At 39.0% G+C, this 18997-nt stretch overlaps 1 protein-coding gene across 9 annotated transcripts in view; it reads right to left on the reverse strand.

Annotated features, from left to right (window-relative positions):
* Positions 1 to 7412: 7412 nt before the first annotated feature.
* The window catches only part of MPDZ (multiple PDZ domain crumbs cell polarity complex component), a 108418-nt gene continuing 96833 nt past the window's right edge, over positions 7413 to 18997 (reverse strand). For 7 of the 9 annotated variants that reach the window (XM_068422392.1, XM_068422394.1, XM_068422391.1 and 4 more), the window contains 8 exons: positions 16480 to 16566; positions 15003 to 15099; positions 14311 to 14354; positions 13094 to 13216; positions 11965 to 12069; positions 11734 to 11846; positions 10574 to 10697; positions 7413 to 9712 (listed from right to left, as the gene is read on the reverse strand). In XM_068422392.1, the coding sequence (XP_068278493.1) occupies positions 9566 to 9712; positions 10574 to 10697; positions 11734 to 11846; positions 11965 to 12069; positions 13094 to 13216; positions 14311 to 14354; positions 15003 to 15099; positions 16480 to 16566 (840 nt within the window). In that variant the 3' untranslated portion in view covers positions 7413 to 9565. The remainder of the gene's footprint in view (positions 9713 to 10573; positions 10698 to 11733; positions 11847 to 11964; positions 12070 to 13093; positions 13217 to 14310; positions 14355 to 15002; positions 15100 to 16479; positions 16567 to 18997) is intronic. The other 2 variants (XM_068422387.1, XM_068422389.1) reach the window with 2 other exon arrangements.

The following is an 18997-nucleotide window of genomic DNA, read 5'->3' on the forward strand; positions in this document are numbered from 1 at the left end:
AGCTGAGCAAACAAGAATTGAGGGAGTAGCCGGTGCGAGTCGAACACGAAGGAGAAGAAACAAGAACTGATGGAGCCAATTAAGAAAGGACCAGTGGCAGAGCAGTGACCAATCAACACATCAAAGAAGAGTATGTTTAGTAATATTAACCAGTAGCAATGCACATGCTTACAGCCAGGGAAAGTACAAAATGTATAAAAGGGACAGCTTATGCTTAATAAAGCGTCTTCACTTTGATTCACATTGGATTGTGTGGAGGCATGTTCCTTCTCCTTACATAGGTACATGAGTTCAAACTATCAACTGAGTAAAACTGAGTACAGTTCTATCTATGAAATGAACAGTCCTATGAGCATGAGATCTTTGACATGGGCCTAAATATAAAGCTTTTAGCAGTGATGAAGTCTGAAGTGTATTCATACTTCATAAGGTGCTCTTAGCCCCACAAACACTGCATTAGTATCCCAGACCCAAACATGTCTCAACCTCAGATAGGATTTCATTGCCCTGAAAGCACAAACTAGAATGTAGTTCATTCTTAAACATACCAGGCTAATAGAAAAAGATGTACACTCACATTAGAAACAGGTTCATCACGAATCACAATCTAATGGAGAAGAAACAGATGATCCCTCTGCTGCAGTTTTTCCTGACACCAAATACATCAAATATTTACTCCCTTTTTAAAAATACTTTGAGACTTATGGATAAAAAAGGGTTAGAGTGCCTATTTTAAATTCTTCCATGAAAAAAAATCATGCCAGGAAGGAAATATCTGCAGGCTAGTAATTCACACTTACACAGTACTATTCCCCAAATTACACATAAATATGAATATAAACACGTGCGCATACACACACATGCACAAAGCCTTTGACATCCTCCCCTCACACATAATACCCCCCCGCAATACACACACAAAGCAAAAGAAATGGGAGCAGGGGAAGTGCAGGCAGGAATGGTTTGATGGCTGGCAAAATAAATAGCTTTGAAGAGTCTCTGACTCCTTAGGGTAGAAAGAAGAGGATGCCATAAGATAGCAAACAGTAAACTGTTAATGAGTTATTTCTACTAAATGCTAATATTCCATAAATCTGCACTTAAAGACAAAGTTCCAGTTATATTTTTTCTTCCAGTTCTAGCAACTGCAATAGGAAAAGGCCTTTCTTCCAGAGGGAAAGAGATGATATACACAGAATTCTGATGGTCAGCTGCCATTTGACAGGAATAAAAGCCAACGTGTTCCTAGAGAGATAAGGCACAGACTGAAAAGAGAGCGTGCTTAGTCACAATAGGCAATTCAGCTCAGTCCAGGAGGTTCCCACCTTGTCTCAAGCAATTCGCTTTCCTGTCCAGGACAGATTTATACTCTTTGCAAAGGCTTTGTTAGACACGCAATTTAACACAAAGGCAATCACTGCTGCAGTTCAGTGTTGTGAAAGGGGCTGTAAAAGCTTCACCAGGAGCCTGTGTCCACAAACATTTTGTGAAGTAATTAACAGACATATTTGGTTAGGACAACTTCTGACTGTACAATAACAACAAATTTGGGTGGGTTACTTTTCCTTATGTATATGCTTAAAAAGGGAAGTATATGATAGAACTGGAGATAAAGGTAGAACAAATGTCGATCCTCTGCATAATCTTTAAATTAAAGCCAAGACATTCAAGGCTAGATCTTAAAAAAAAAAACCCACAACCAACCAACCAAAAAACCTCTGACTTCTAGGACTACAAGTGAAGATCGTCAGATTTGTGGTACACACCTGTACGCCGACTCAGGAGAGCCGAGTACACATCAGTCCCATCAGGGAGTGACCCTGGAGCCTCCTACACCCAAGGGTGGGCTTCTAACCACCTCATCTCTCAGAGAACAAATCAGTCAGGAACAGCATCAGAGTTTTCGTCCACGTGGGACCTAAAACTCAGAATCTCTCATTCAGACAGAAACCGACAATTATTCTTCCAAAACGCTGCTGGACCTTATTTTCCATTAAAGCAAGACTTGCAAGGGAAATGGTGAAGCCTAAGCCTTCTCTTTACAGGAACTTTTCCAGGACAGCAAATTCAAGCAGTGAGCCATCTAGGTGCATGCAAAAAGAAGCAGCTGCAGATAAAGCTGGTATTATCCACTGTTTAAGATCATCATGAAGCAACACTAATTCACTACATTAAATATGTCGCTTGTCCTGTTTAAATCCCCAACTACCAAAAATGAAGTCTCCAGCCCAGACACAAGGTTTGGAGTTTCTTGGATTCCCCAACAGAATTTTAACATTAAGAGTGACATTTTCCTTCACTACCTGTATTTGCATATATTCATCAAAACCAAGAAAAATTATATATCTGAAACAATGACACAGACATTTTTTTCACTCCAAGAATATCAGAAGAATAACACCTTATTAGCTCTTTGCATGCACTTTACACTTAGGAAAAAGTATAAAATCCGGGAAAAAGAGTTGATGTGGACTTACTAAATGAGCATGACAAAAATATGAACACTATCACTTCCAACCACCTTCTCGTCTTGGTGACAGTAACAAAGGTTAATGCTTTCCCCATATGACAACCTTAATATCATCTGTCCTCAGTGGTTCCTGTCACAAACAGGAATTCCAGTGAACACTTGCTGCTTTAACCATTAGGATTATATTGATATTTATATAACTCATCTGCAACACTGATCCTTCTGCTCCCATCAGACATATTCACGTTTAACACTGAGCAATGAATAATTTTTTCAAGCCAAAACAAAATAATTATGTCTTTGACGGTTTCAGACTAAGATTCTCCCAAATCAGAGACTAACTCATTAACTATTAACTGTCCAAGATGCTGCTGCCGTTACTTTTTGTAAAATCCCCAATAATGTGAAACTCTGAAGTGCTGGACGCAGTTGCTATGGCATCCCTGTGATGAGAAGGTACTAGAAAGTTACAGCCTGCAAAGACCTTTAACGTGCCTCAGCCTAAGCGCTCGTGTGAGGTGCACAAGAAACTCAGGCTCCCTTATCTCCGTCTGGCATGCAATGATGGAAATCTAATAAAGCATCCTGAAAATATACCCTGTGGTCTCAGTCCTCCCAGTCCTGGTATTGCACACCCTTCTGTGACTATGAACTGTGAGAAGCATAAAAAAATGTTATGAAAACACACCAAACTGTGACACTGTTGGCCAGTGCTGAGAGTCTCAAAAAAGTATCCCATATTCCACAGAAATACCCATGAAGAACATTCACTCCCTTTTAGCTATAATGCCTACCTTGCTCAGTCAAAGTGTACTCTTAACTAAACTGAACTACACTTAACAAAGTGTAATCTTAACTAATACACTGTCAAAGGCTGAAATACCAGAAAACATTAACAAGTGCTGACAAATTCAAAGCTTCCCATCTTAGACAAAACCTTTCACTTGTCTATCTATGGGTAAACTGGACACCTAAGTGCAAGCAGTTAAAATATCTAATGTAGCACTCTCAGCTAAGAACACTGATAAGATTTATTATGCATGATTTAAACACTCCCTTTATATAATAATAAAAAAAATTATATATTTCAACTACCTATCTGAAGATCAAAAAAATTGGGACTGACCAGAAAGTAGTTCATTGAGAAAGACTACGTGAAAGCCTGCTTAGCTCACTTTCTAAAAATAATTTACTGCTGCAACTCAACAAAAAATCTTGAGTAAAAAAACTAATAAACCAGTTTGATAATTCTGTTATCTTCAACTGAGATGTACGCAGCTTTCAGGATTAGTAGTTTATCAGAAATTATTCTCCTCTTCTTTCTACTGAAATAAGAGAAGCAACACCTATTTTTTTCTGCCCGTTTCACATTACCCATTTTCACTGTTAGCAGAAAGATCAATAATATCGTGGAAAATTTTACCACAGGAGAATGATAACATATGGCAAAAAGTTCGGAACCTTGATCTACTTAGGCATCATCTTCCATTAGGAGGTATACTGTTCTCAAGTGTTTGAAATGGATCAGTCTAACCTGACACTGTTAGCATTTTCCTGAGTATCAGTGGCATAACTTCACAAGCTAACACATAACCCTGCAACAGTGGCCATGAATTAAAATGCATGAAAAATCAAGATCTACATAGCTGTTGAGGAAGATGCACGATCTCCAATGCAGAAACAAATAAAATCAGCTTGTATATACACTGCAGGTGTTGAATATGCTAAGGACAACAGTGTTCACAGTTTTAACAGAATTTGTAAAGGAAGTAAAAATTTTTATCTATTCTTAGTAGTATCAAGTGGTGCCTAAGACATAAGTGCTCCCTACACATGAATATTTTAGATGCTTCAAAGAAATTTTTTTTTAAAAAGCAAGAAAAAGTTGTATGTGAGAAACCACTACCAGCCTCTTTCCAATGTCACTCTCATTTTGAGATAAGGCTTTCTTCGCAAAACACAATTAAAAGTATTAAGTTCCTCTGTATTACTTGCAAGTCTCTCTCAGTAAAAGAAAACATCTTTTTGCCACTTAAGAACAAAGATGAAACTTTTTTCTTCTTTTAGACTTGTTTGGTTTTTTTCTTAGGCAAGTCCATGTCTAGTTCTACAGAAAATATAGCCTCTATTTTTTCTTTTAAAGAAAGGCTAGATAGAGTGAAGGGAAGGGGATCCTCAATGGCCACTAAATTCCATCCACTCTCCCAACTGAGAATTACCAATACTATTGCTTCCATAAACCTAACCCAGAAATAAAAACCAGCAGAGGAACGAATAGAAAAGCAGCCATGCCAATGATACCTGTTCACTGCCAATAAATATGTGCATTCCCACTAGCCAGCTCTCCTTTGTACAGACCCACACTTACAAAAAGTGACAGTCTCTTTCACTAATGCTACTCTAAGATTACTAGCATTGAACAAGTGAGAGATAAGCAGAGTTAAAAGAAAGGACTGGGTATCTGAACAGACTATGGGCAGGAGCCTTTAAGATGCCAGGCCCTTCAGCAACAACCCTGCCAAGTCCCATAGTTAACACAGTCACATGGCAAAAACGTAACCAAAAACGAAGACTTGGTAGAACTGGGACCACAGTACCTAGCACCTTACAGGACTAACCCCTGTGATACGAAAGTTGCGTTGAATACCAAATGATAAAGAAAACCAAGCATCCTAAGCCTGCAAAGTTTATTACACCCCATGGTCCAGCGAATGGCAGCCTCTAAACAGCAGTCATGCTACAGCTTTCCTGGTGTGGGTCTCGGAGGACATTCTGTGCTCTGAAGCAGCAGCATGGGTCACAGCTAAAAGCAAAGTCCCAGGCTCCATGGCTCACTGTTTTGATCCCTAATGGCAGGTCCCATGCCTGAAGGAACTAGAACTCAATCTAGCTACTGCAGTAAAAGATAATAAAAAGTGTTTTTATAAATACATAAACAGCAAAAGGAGATCAAGGGAATATCTCCATTCCTTATCGGATGCAGGGGGGAACATTGTGACCAGGGATGAGGAAAATCCTGAGGTGCTTAATACCTTTTTTGCCTCAGTCTTTCACAGTAAGACCAGTTATCCTCAGGGCAACTGCCCCCCTGAGCCAGTAGACAGGGACAGGGAGCAGAACAGACCCCCTGTAATTCAGGAGGAAGTAGTTAGTGACCTGCTGTGCCACTTGGACACTCACAAGTCTATGGGACTGGACGATATCCACCCAAGGGTACTGAGGGAGCTGGCGGAAGAGCTTGCTAAGCTGCTCTCCATTATTTATTATCAGTCCTGGCTAACCAGGGAGGTCTCAGATGACTGGAGGCTGGCCAATGTGACGCCCATCCACAAGCAGGGCTGGAAGGAGGATCCCGGGAACTACAGGCCTGTCAGCCTGACCTCGGTGCCTGGCAAGGTCGTGGAACAGATCATCTTGAGTGCGATCACACAGCACCTAGAGGACAACTAAGGGATCAGGCCTAGTCAGCATGGGTTTAGGAAAGGCAGGTCCTGCCTGACCAACCTGATCTCTTTTTACGACCAGGTGACCCACCTAGTGGATGAGGGAAAGGCTGTGGATGTAGTATACTTGGACTTCAGCAAAACCTTTGATACTGTCTCCCACGGCATTCTCCTGGATGAGCTGGCAGCCCATGGCTTGGATAGGTACACTCTTCGCTGGGTGAAGAACTGGCTGGATGGCCAGGCCCAGAGAGTGGTGGTGAATGGTACCACATCCAGTTGGCGTCCAGTCACTAGTGGTGTCCCCGAGGGCTCAGTACTGGGCCCAGTCCTGTTTAATATCTTTATTGACGATCTGGATGAGGGTATCAGTAAATTCAGGGACAACACTAAGTTGGGTGGGAGTGTTGATCTGCCTCAGGATAGGAAGGCCCTCCAGAGGGATCTGGACAGGTTAGATGGTATGAAGTGCAACAAGGCCAAGTGCCGGGTCCTACGCTTTGGCCATAACAACCCCATACAGCGCTACAGGCTGGGGGAAGAGTGGTTGGAAAGCAGCCCGGTGGAAAGAGACCTGGGGGTGCTGATCGACAGCCAGCTAAACATGAGCCAGCAGTGTGCCCAGGTGGCCAAGAAGGCCAATGGCATCCTGGCTTGTATCAGGAATAGTGTGGCCAGCAGGATGAGGGAAGTAATTGTCCCCCTGTACTCAGCACTGGTGAGGCCACACCTCGAGCACTGTGTCCAGTTCTGGGCCCCTCACTTCAAGAAAGACATTGAGGTGCTGGAGCAAGTCCAGAGGAGGGCAACAAAGCTGGTGAAGGGTCTGGAAGGTACGTCCTGTGAGGAGTGGCTGGGGGAACTGTTTAGCCTGGAGAAAAGGAGGCTCAGGGGAGACCTTATCACTTTCTACAACTACCTGAAAGGAAGTTGTAGCAGGGTGGGGATTGGCCTCTTCTCCCAGGCAACTAGGAACAGGACTAGAACCTCCTCAAGCTGCGCCAGCAGAGGTTCAGGTTAGACATTAGGAAAAATTTCTTCACAGAAAGGGTTATTAGGCATTGGAATGGGCTACCCAGGGAGGTGGTGGAGTCACCAAACCTGGAGGTGTTTAAGAGAAGACTAGATGTGACACTTAGTGCCATGGTCTAGTTGACACAGTGGTGTCAGGTCAAAGGTTGGACTCAATGATCCCAGAGGTCTCTTCCAACCTAGTTGATTCTGTGATTCTGTGAATGCTTTTTAAACAGACTGAACAATGATTAATGCTATCTGTTTCAAAAAAGCAAGGCAGCTTCATATTAATTCCTAGATAGTTTTGGTATCTCACCTCGTGGATTTGCTAAGAGTTTGCAAGTGAAGGTAAAATCTTAAAATTCAAATAAAGCAATTTTTAAGGAGTTTAAGGTTCACATAAAGAGTAATGCCTTTTTTTAAAAAATTTAATTCAAATTGTTTTGAATTAATCCTTGACAACAGAATGAACAACGTAAGCATGCTATTGTAAAGCAACCAGAAGCACATCTGCAACTTTATTTCTTCATCATGACAGTTTGGAATTTATTCACTTAAATCCTCCATTTAGACACAACAGCAGTAGCAAAATATCTGTACACTACTTATGTTATAAATATATATACTATGTAAAGTGACTTTACAAACTCTAATGTAGGCATTTCCCACTCTAGCCGAGAAAGAAGTATAGAAGAGCAATTCAGTAACAGCATCATCTAGTGTACCATCTGTTTTCTTTCATCTTAGCCTACCACAGTGTAACTTCTAGAATAGTTACAGAGACAAAGAGGGTGTTTTTTTTAGTTAATTCACTTAGACAAAGCTATCAATTTATTAATATTATTTCACAGACATTCCTAATACTGGTTCTGTGACCCACTAAAACAAATGCTAGTCTTTTTTATCTTCCCCTAATAATGGCCTGACCATTGTCTGAATTTTCATTTTAGGTTTCTCTTAAATGACAACTGACATGGTGGCCTTCTTGCTACAATTTTTTTTGCTAATTAACACAAAGGGCCTTGCTACTAATTAGTATGCTGATTAGCTAGGTATCTTCCTCCTTCAAAATCCTTGGAGAAATTTTTCTGAAGGAAGGTACATCATGGGCAAAGTGTGCTTTACCTGCCAGATTCCTAAGAGCTAGTTTGAAGGAGCAGAGGCAAATGCAGGGTACAATAACCTACGGGTTTCAGTGAGGGCGGTTTTCGGATAAAGTTTTAGTCAAGATCCCAACTTAGGAAACTGAGGATGTTGACAAATTTGTTGACCACTGCTGCCCAAAGAACACCTCCATGGTTGCATCATACCTATTAGACACTGTCTGGTATTTGTGCCTCTAAAATTAATAACTCCAAAACAATATTTGTGGCCCTCAAATCTCCTTTTCTGCTAATGCTGATGCAGAAAGACCTTCACTGCTGTCTTACTACTCATCTCCAATGGGAGGGATTTTCAGCCTTTTAACCACCCTCAACTCCTGGCCTGGTTTTAGGCCTCCTCAGTCCAAGGAGGACTCTACCTTTGCTGCTACTGATAATGGCAGCAACACCGTAACATCAAGTTCTTCCACCTTGGCTTAACCAATATCCACAAGTCTCTGTCTGCAGCTAAATAAACCTGCCCTGAGCGGTTTGTTCACGGCTCTGATTCAAGAAGCTCGCAAAAATGTCTGCACTGAGCCTGTAGTTAATCTTGCATGTTGGAAGAGGACAACCTTCGCTTACACACATTTCATATTGGGAAGGTTGCATTCACACACATATAGGCTAGAAAACACTACTAATACAACAGAAAAGTCTAGTTCTTCTAATACTGCAGTTCCTGGGCACTCTCATTCACCAGTAGCAGTTTCTACTAGCAAACGGATTTTTCAGCCCTGAGCACAAGCCCTCTCCTTTCAAAATAAACACACATATCCCCCTGCCTCAGAAAAAAACCAACCCCAAACCCTCAAACCTAAGCCAAACCAAAACTCAGTTGTTTTTTTTTTGGATACACCATGACTTAGAAAATTTATACACACAAACAGATGAGCAAAAAAACCCACCCAAGTCACCTACCCAGCTCCTTCTACTTGGGTATTGTGAAATTATACAAACAACCATTTAAGTCCATTAATCGTCTGCCTCCAGATTACATACTTCTCCTTCTTTTCCCAAAATTCCTCCATATTTTGTTAATAATTTCTTTCTTCAATAACCCTGTTTCTCTTTTCTGACTACTGTTGCCCATGCCACCCCATTGTTGACTTGGTGTCTTTACCATTTTTCCAACATATTTCAAATATGCAAAGCCTCTTAGCAATAGCAAAACATTCTAGTTTTGTTGTGTGGTTACTAATGCAAACATTCCTTTTTTTTTTTTTTTAGTGGCTTACAAGCATTCATTGTAATACTAATAGAAAAAATATCCATGTCTTTCCATAGTTGACATAACTCCATCCCAGTGGTTTGACAGTAAGAGAAACACTTCTATTGTATACAAAAATATGGTTAAATGTTATTTGTCTTCAGTGTTGTATCACAGTCCTGTGAAGCTGGAAGAGCAAGAAGACTGTATAAACATTTCCATTCTCTTTGCTATAAGGAATGTAAATAATATAGTCTTATTGACCCTACCCCTTTGGGCAGTCAGTTCACGACAAAACAGTCAAAGTGACTGTTCCTTTTGTCCTTTTCAGAATAGCAACCGCTTCCTCATGGGTCACCCCTTCTAAACTCTGCCTATTCACAGCAATGATTTGATCCCCTCTCTTCAGGCGTCCATCTTCTGCTGCTGCACCCTGAAACAATACAACATGTAACTGAAGATTCACGCATTTCTTTTTCTCCCTACCACACTGTCTTTACAGTCTGAGTAAGATGGGTTCAGTGCACAAACCTCCTTAAAACTTTTTTGATTTTCAATGATTCTAATACAGTCAGCTGTAGCACAGCCTGCTGATGCTGCAGTATGCCCTGCCTTGTCTGGAGTTTCACAACATCTAGAAATCAGATCTACAGGATTTTTTTATTCCCTTAACCCTGCTCATCCAGCTAGTACAACATTTAAAATGTACTATCATAGAAGTAAGATTTTCAAGACCTGAAGAAGTTTTCAGCAACTGGTATAAGAAATTCAGTAATCAAAACCCAGCTCTGTACTTTGATTAATCATAAAAGTTTGGTATTCTTGATTCCAGTTTTCTTTGACTCAGGGCTGTTTCCTAGGGCAGTCCAAACTATCAAATCCAGGTCAGTACCTGAACTTCTCCAAAGGTCCAGACTGAATTAAATTGTTTTATCTTGGTCTACCTTTCAGACTCTCAGTCAAAATAAATAAAACAGTCCCTTCTACTACCTGAAGAAAATACACTCTAAACGTAAGATAAGAGGGCTGTTTTTCTGAGTATGTGCACAAATCCACTTTTGAGGGTTGAAGAAGACTCTGCAATAAGCAGAGTCACATGCATTTGGAAATTCTGAATCTTCCTAACACTATAGCCTTCAAAAGCTTCAAGCACATTTTGACTGGCACTTGCATGAAGGAAAAAAAGCTGTGAGAAACTTAACAATCCTTTGGCTTTAAACTCAGGCCATGATTTAAGATAACAGCTGCTGTGAACTAACTAATAAATGGATTGACTGAACAAATTTACACTTACCTTTGCAAACACTGTCTTCACATAAATGGGTAAATCTCCATGGGGACTGCCATAACCACCCACAATACTAAAGCCTAGGCCATCTGGTCCTCTATCCAGCATAATGGTCTTGTACTGAGAAGGTCTAAAAAAAAGGAAAAAGAGTATTGTGATGTTGTCTGAACTTATGATTTAACATGTAGAATATTCAATGGAAAACATTTTTCCTTTCAAGCTAAGCAATACATTTTCCTTTCCACTATAACTACAAATGCTTTTATTATAATGAACTGTCTATTTTAGTTCATATAAAACACTACACCCGTCTAATGCCCTCGTTATTACTTAAAGGTAGCTATTTCAAACACCTCTTCCGTGCAGCTCAGGGCATAGTTACAGCTGCAATGTCCTATATTTAGTTACAGCTGCAATTTAAAAATTCTATAACCCATTACACCTCCTAAAAAGTGTCTAAAATTAGCCCCAATAGTTTCTGTCATAAGGTTTAATTGCTTCTCTCCTCCTCTAATATAGGACTGTGTATTTGTATGTATGCATTTATACAGACCATTTGTAGGTATACTTCCCCACATATTCTTTCACTGTAAGAAATTTTGAAGTTACATTTTTCGAAGTAGACCTGTGTGGCTGAAGAACCCCATTCTCTCTTTCCCTGTTCGTAGAAGAAAAATGCCTCAGATTTATGACCGAGTTTGAGGCAAAACTTGTTTACATAGCTGTACCTTGCAGTATACCAAAAGCAATACACCTTGTATACCAGAAAAGTTTGATGCTCCCGATAGTCCAGTGCTCAAAAGTACATTATGGAAACACAGGTCCACTGCGGAAAGGGCCTTGCTATTTAAGTCTGAGAAAAAACATTTTGGGTGTATCAATTAATCCCAGCTAGTGTTCAGTAAAATGAAGGAGGCTGTATTTACAGAGAGGAAATCAAATCACATCATAACTCTACAGACAGGCAAAATAAAACAGCACAGCAAATCACATCATGAAAAATGCAGAGGAGGACCTATGGCCTACAGGTTCCACGTATACCAAATGTGTAAGTTATGATTAAGTCAAACAATTCATCCATTATTTGCTAGATTTTCTACGTTTTTTAGGTTGAGTTCCACCTAAAATAACAGGCTACAGAGGTTGTATATTCTATAGTTACTGACCCTAAATCATCCTGAAAAATGCTGGTTGAAGTTAGTCCGGCAAAAGAAAGACTGGATGTAGGTGGATCCTGCTGCTGACCAGTTATGACACTCACTTCTCCTCCAGCTACAACCTAGGAACAGAGTTTGTAAACCAGTAAAATGAGAATGTTGACAATAGAATAATTCATTGTAGCAGCTGGTAAAATAGTATTCAGAAAATATTCCAAATGTCACTGAAGATTTTTTTACCTGCAACTCAATAGTGCCTGAAGCATTTTTTAAGAGACTAACAGCTTGGGAGTGAGTCATGCCCTCAGTAGATGTTCCACAGATGCTAACAATCCTGTCCCCAACCTGCAGAAGAAAATGTAGAAAAATCTAACTAACAATAAGTTTATTTGCATAGATTTATTTGTGACTTTCTTTCAACAACAGCAGATCTGTGTATTTGCATTTACCCAGATTTTATCAGTGATATAGGGCAAGAAGAAAGAAATCAGCAACTGTTCATGGTATGTTTTCTCTTGAAGGCAAATCATCTTTGAACTACATAATGACCCAATATAAAAGTAGAAAATTCAACATCACAATTAGCAAATTACACTGATTTAGTGTACTCAGTGTAAAAAAGTAATGATACGTTACAGAATTGATCCTAATACTCTAGAAATATACAGCATGTAAAAAGAGAGATGCATATTGCACATCACCTGAAGATAAACAGACTGAAGTAGCAAATTATCATCAAAGATTATATGTTTGAATTCATCCTGAAATTGCACATCACCTGAAGATAAACAGACTGAAGTAGCAAATTATCATCAAAGATTATATGTTTGAATTCATCCTGAAATAACACTGTCCTTTTTCCAAGAAGCATTAGTCAAATTCAATGACATCTGGTGCAGACTGGGTATGGTATGTATGTAAGTGCTGTGTCAGATAAGACCTCCCACTTCAACTCAGAACATAAGAAGTACTACCTCTGTCCTAAGACAGATACACACAGAAAACGTGAGAGATAAAACAGACTTCATACACACAGGTGCATGAATGACCACCACGCTCATCAGTGGAACTCACTTACAGAATCCATCATTCTGAACCACCCTCTCTACTTCTAATTTTCACAAGCTGTCTACCTATACAATCCAAGATTGCTTTAGGACATCCTTCCTGAAGTTAGCATCTTTCAGTAATTACCATTTACCATGCTACCAATCTGAGTTACTGTTTTGTCAATCCAAACAGCAAAAATTCTTGACACAGCCAGAAGCACTTATGACTGTATCATTAAACTGCTAATTTATTGTCTGCCTACAGTAATTACTGTGCATTACCCGCGCAATCTTTACAACCTTCTTAACAATTAACTTACTCTGAGTTTCAGAGTCTGAGCTGCAACTCCATTTGGATGCATCATGGCAATAAATATAGGAACATCTCCAAGAGGACTTCCTACACCTCCAGCAATGCTCACTCCTAGTGAATCTGCAGGGCCCTGTTATTGTGATGAAAAAAGATTAGATTTTTCTGGAAAGAAAAAACACATACAGAGAACTGTAGTCTCATCTCAAAAAATTACTAAAGCCCCTATCTTATGAAAATCAGAATTCCTATGTCTCAAGCTATTTTTTAAGCTAATACACTTTTCATCATTTCAAGAAACCTCAGGAAGCACAGGATATGTTTCCTCCTATCAGTAGTCAGTGACAATTTGCTGACTTAGTTGTATGTTTTATCTTAACACAACTAAATACTTACAGAATTCAGCGTCAGACCCTTAATGTCAGCATAGAAAGTCTGGGCAAGGAAAACTGGACAAATGGGATTGCTTGTCCTTAATATTGTCTATGTCAATCTCCTATTATGAACATCCCGAAGACTAGAATCAATCTTTATGCTCCCCCTAGTGTCCTACTGTTGAAGAACAAAACTAGATTTCACTGCCACACAATACCCTCTACCTAACTACAACAACTGCTTTGTAAACTCGTTATTTGCAGACTCTACTTAAAAAGAGAATGGCTCAATACAATCCATGTGATCAAGTTAATTAGATGCCAGGCAAAGTCAAATAAATATAAATATTCTGGACAATCAGAAGCAGTCTGTGACTCAGATCTCGCGCTACTGAAAATAACGAAGTCGACTGAATTTCACAGTTGAAAACCTGGCAGCTGTCATGTAAGAGCCTACTCGCTAAAAATATGTGTGAAGAAAAATATGAAATACCAAACAATGGGCTTGCAACTTTGGTAAAGGTCCCTTGACTTCATTGAAAGAGTCTGAATTTAACTCAGTCTAATAACAGTAAAACTAGGTCCCATTATGTCTTACTAATCCTTCCTCCTTTTGCTTTCAAAACAGGTCACAAAATGTGATAGGATAAATCGCACTGATTCTACATAAAAATATAGGCAGTGGAGATCATACAGTCTTGACTTGAAAAGACAGGCAAATTAATTAGCTATTGCCACATCACTTCCTCTCTCAAAATGATTAACAGGGCCAGACTTCCTTTCTGTAAACACACCTATTGACAATACCTTCAAAATCTGTTCCTGATATATACCACTTCATGCTGTAACTTACCTTTTTTATTTCAACTGTTCTTAGTTCCTGTACTTCAGAAGCTGCTGTCAAAAAAAGAAAACTTAAACTAGCATTTTTAAGAAACTTTTCCATTAAAGTTATCCAAACTACTATGATGATTCTAACTTTCTTCTAGTTTATTATAGGCATACGTTTTAAGCAGATTTTGAAAGTGACTGTCATTAAATTAATAGGATTGAATACTTCTAGAATGGGTGAAAAAGTCATTCATTCTCTCCGTTTAAGTAACTTGTGGAATAAGACTGCTAAGCATGCTCAAATGGAACAGAAAAAAACTATCTGCTAGCAATACTTTGGTCACAAGTAACGTTGTTCTAAATTTGACCACAAGACAGATATTCCACATCTATTCTAATTTAACTATACAGTATCTGGATTTCTATGAATGAGACACCTTGGCTGAAGACTTACTTAGATTAAACAGAAAATTATGTCTCAACTTAGATCTTCAATATCTAAACTGCTGGCATAACAAGCTGCTAGTTTCTTTTATAAAAAGCTATTCAAAGATATATATGATGTACTGTACAATAACCACCCCTGCAGAGTTTTAATGACTAAGGAATCACTTTCAGGCCTACAGCAGATAATGACAACATTTTAGAGAAAGCGAAAGATCTCAGCTACCGGTTTGCATCTATAAAATACTGAAAGCACCAAAGAAACCTTACTGGTATTCTTCTTTAGACCACTTTCAAAGACCTCAGGTGCACTGGACCCAGAAACCGGGAAACTGAACGACGAGAGACTGCCACTTCCTTCACTGACCTAAATAGCGTTAGACTGGGATTAGAGAGCAGCTTCAGACACCCAACTGATAGAAGTAAAACTGTAACCCACTGTATTCAGAGGATTTTGCTGTATTTTACTTTTTCTGTGCCCAGTTAAAGCTGACACAGTGAACATCCACATATTTCTTCGTCACTCTAGAGGGCTCCTTGTTTGAAGCATCATTAGATCAACAGAGATTGCATGCCTACAGCCCCATGCAATGCTTTGAAACGCTGCTTCTGAGGGTCAGACTGTGCCCTTATATTTGCACCTTGTATCACCTCATAGAGATCTTGTGGTGCAAAGGTTAGCCACAATTATCAAGGTAGGGACAGAATACAAAAGACAGATTTTTATACACCCACACGTGTACTCTCATGTTCACCCACTGCATCAGCTAAAACTAAAATTAGGCTCTCCACTCACGTTCACCTGCAGAATTTCCAGAAAGATTTTCAATATACTCGCAGGGCAATGTAAAGGAACAGCATTGCCCTAGTGAGACCCGTTCACTGACTGTTACAGACTCTTCAAAACATTCAACAATGTGAACTTCTTCTTACTTAGATTAAGACCACCCAGAGCCTTCACGTTTTCATCTTGTTTGGCATTATCCGTTTTGAAGAGAGCTTAACGTTTCAGTCTTACCCAGTCTTAAACTGCTCACTTGAAACTGTTTAATTATGATTTGTCTTAAAATTACTTATCGTCAGTACTTGATGAGCTGCATACCCAGTTTATAATCAGAGAAAAGTTCTAAGGTAACTTGTGAGCTCTCAGAAATATAGCTCCTACTGGAGAGGATCACGATGTGAGCTGCTACCACATGAAAGATGCATTCAAATGCAGAAACTGATGCGACTTTGTAATACTCCACCATTAGACCAACAATAAAATAAACTTGAGAGAACTTCATGGAAAGGGCACAGGTTTCCTGCTTCTGATGACCAAGATTACCGTAAGAATAAGCAAGGAATGGAGAAATTCACTAAGTTTACTGAAACAATCCTCCATTGCATGCAAAGCACTCCTGAAGTAACAGAGAGGTTTAAAGTCCACTCCAACTTCTTCTGGTGTCAATGAGAATCACAAGTCTCTCTGCTTCCCAGGCTGAAGCCATAAAAACCAGACTAGGCAACACAGCAAAGCCATCTCAGGAATACATTTTTGGCTGGATCATGTCTTTAACAGATACAATATGCTAAAGTGAACATATGAAACGGTTACTGAAAAGCTGCAAAGTAGATAAAAACTACTTTTCTTCATCTTGGATCAGGTATGTGGAAAATCATTGTCATCATAAACCCAATTCTTTTTATTTGCTTTCATTATTTAACCGTTATTTCTTCCAAACTAAACAGTTTTACAGTTACACACCTGGCTGCTCTGGGATGTTCTCCTCTCAGAGTGGAATGGACCAGCTTTTATTCTTCCGACCTCTAGTCTTACTGCACCTAATGAACACTAAAGAACCAGTCACTATAACACATCTGTTCTGTCTACAACATTAAAGCCTACGACAATATTTAAGTCACTTATTAGATGGTGGAAGAAGAAAAAAGTATGGACAGAGGGGAAAATAATGGGCTAACAACCCTGCGATGAGCACTGAGCAGATAGAGCCCATGGCAGGATCAGAACCACACAAACTAAGTACACCATGATATTCAATACTGAGCAGGGTACTTTTTGGATTAACCATTATTACAATACAGATGTGGAAACTACACAAGAAGACTAATTCTGTTACCTGTCACTTAACAGGGAGTAGTTTTGGCTTCTCAATTGTAATGTCAACATGTATTTTCAAGATGGCATTTTTCAAGGAATAGTGAAATTGACTGTTTTCACAATGAGCACTAAAAATAGTACAACACCTCAAAGTATTAGTCATTATTTCTGTTGATATGACTCAGAACATGGTATTTAAACTGGTAGTGAGTCGTCTTTCTCCTGCTCTTGAAATTATCTGTTACTCTGGATCCATACCAACATAACTAAAGAAATTTTGGGCAAGAGGTTTTCCAAACATCTATCTGTAGTTTAAGTGACCTTTCTGCATCTGGCTCACAATAGGAAGCTGGGTGCTGTGGACTGTCTGCATATTGGAAAATCCTTCCACTACTCTTTAAGCTTTTAATTATACTAATAAGTATTTACAAGTCTGCATAAAATGCATGTCTCAGAAGAAAATTCACCCTGCAACCAAATATTTAGAAACCAAGACATTAGGCTCATTTTGGAAACAGATAAGTTATGATTGCAAACAACATGTATAAAATCAGACTTCCAAAACAATACAAGTAGTGTCAAAAGAAGACCACCGATCTGCAATGTATTCAAATATGGAAATTTTAAAGCTTTGTTGCTATTTTGCTTTTCCTTCTTTCTTCCATTGGGAAGTTGTTAGTATGAACTCCTGTATCCAAAGAACTTAATATTACATAAGTTTGCCTTTACTTATCATGCTTTAGCTGTATTACCCTAAGAGAGGTTCATGTATTTGTCATAAAATTCAGAGTAAGAAATAGACCAATATATCAAAACCAACAACAGGACACACACATTCAAATAGGGTTTCCATACCTCATATCCTGTTGCTACTCTCTTAGGGGTGACACTAAAAGAGATTTACTACTGAACTGCTTTTTATTTTTTAAATTTTGTTTACTTCTCTATGTCCTGAGAAAGATTTGATCAAAGCTCTGGAAAAACCATTCTTTCCTGCTTGTATGAACTGACTCGTATTAAACCATATGGGCAACTCTAACCCAAAATGGAAAACTGAGGAAGTAATCCATGTATCTAAAATTACCACATCCTCATGTAAAATGCAAACCCACAAATGAGATTTAAAAGTTATAATGTGTGAAAGTGGGAGGTAATACTTTCCAACAGAACTTGTGAATAAATCAATTCACATTTAGTTTTATTACAGCTTTCTCTCTCTTCCCATTTGATGAGTCCATAAGTCAAATGAGGGGAAAAAATCATCAGCTTTTCACATGTTTTAGGGATAATTAAAAAGAAACGCTGCAAGAACAGGCGGAATTCTGAGCATGATGACACATTCTAGTGGTCTCATGCTACTTAAAATACATCCAAAGATTATAAATAATTTTCTAGCAAAATACATTTCAGGCACTTCAAGACAACTCACTCCTGGATCTTACTCTCATGAATGAAAACAGAACTGCTATCTGAACTAAAAATGGTGACTGCCTACATGTGAGTGATCGTACTTTACTCCATTGATACTATGTGAACAAAATAGAATTGTTAATAATAATATATCTGAGGTATTTTAAAAGCCTCATTTCTCCACACTAGGACAATTAATTACAAGTACTACTGAGTGGGATGAAGTATTTAAAACATGAATATATGAATAATTAAGTGGGAACTACGAATCTTCAAAAGTGCAGCATATGAAGAAGAAACGCAGTGTCCTTAGATAAAATAAAGTATCAAATAAGAACAGAAAAGTACTATTACCCCAGAAGAGTACATTAACAAGTTCACTGTCAGAACACAGACTCAGTTCTGGCATTCTCACTTACAGGCACATGCTGAAAATACAGAAAAAGTGCTCCTACCTCCCCTTTCTAACCTCCCCAGCCGTTGCCTGCCCCCCCCCCCTTCCCCCCCAAAAAAATAGCTCAAGGAACTGTTCAAGACCTGGAAAAATACACCTTTGAATGTGACTGCAAAGATGCATGATTGTGTGTCTATGTATCTAAGAGTCAGCTATGAGTAGTGGCTGTTAAAATTTTTTCCAGTGGAACAGTTTTCCATTGGAAAATACTGACTCAATAGAATCCTTACCACGCAGCAGGAAATGTCTCGAAACCTTCGATGGAAAACAGACAAGCTGGCTGGCCAGCTGGACTTCCTG

Source organism: Nyctibius grandis, chromosome Z (assembly GCF_013368605.1).
Source record: "Nyctibius grandis isolate bNycGra1 chromosome Z, bNycGra1.pri, whole genome shotgun sequence".
Lineage (NCBI taxonomy): Eukaryota > Metazoa > Chordata > Aves > Nyctibiiformes > Nyctibiidae > Nyctibius > Nyctibius grandis.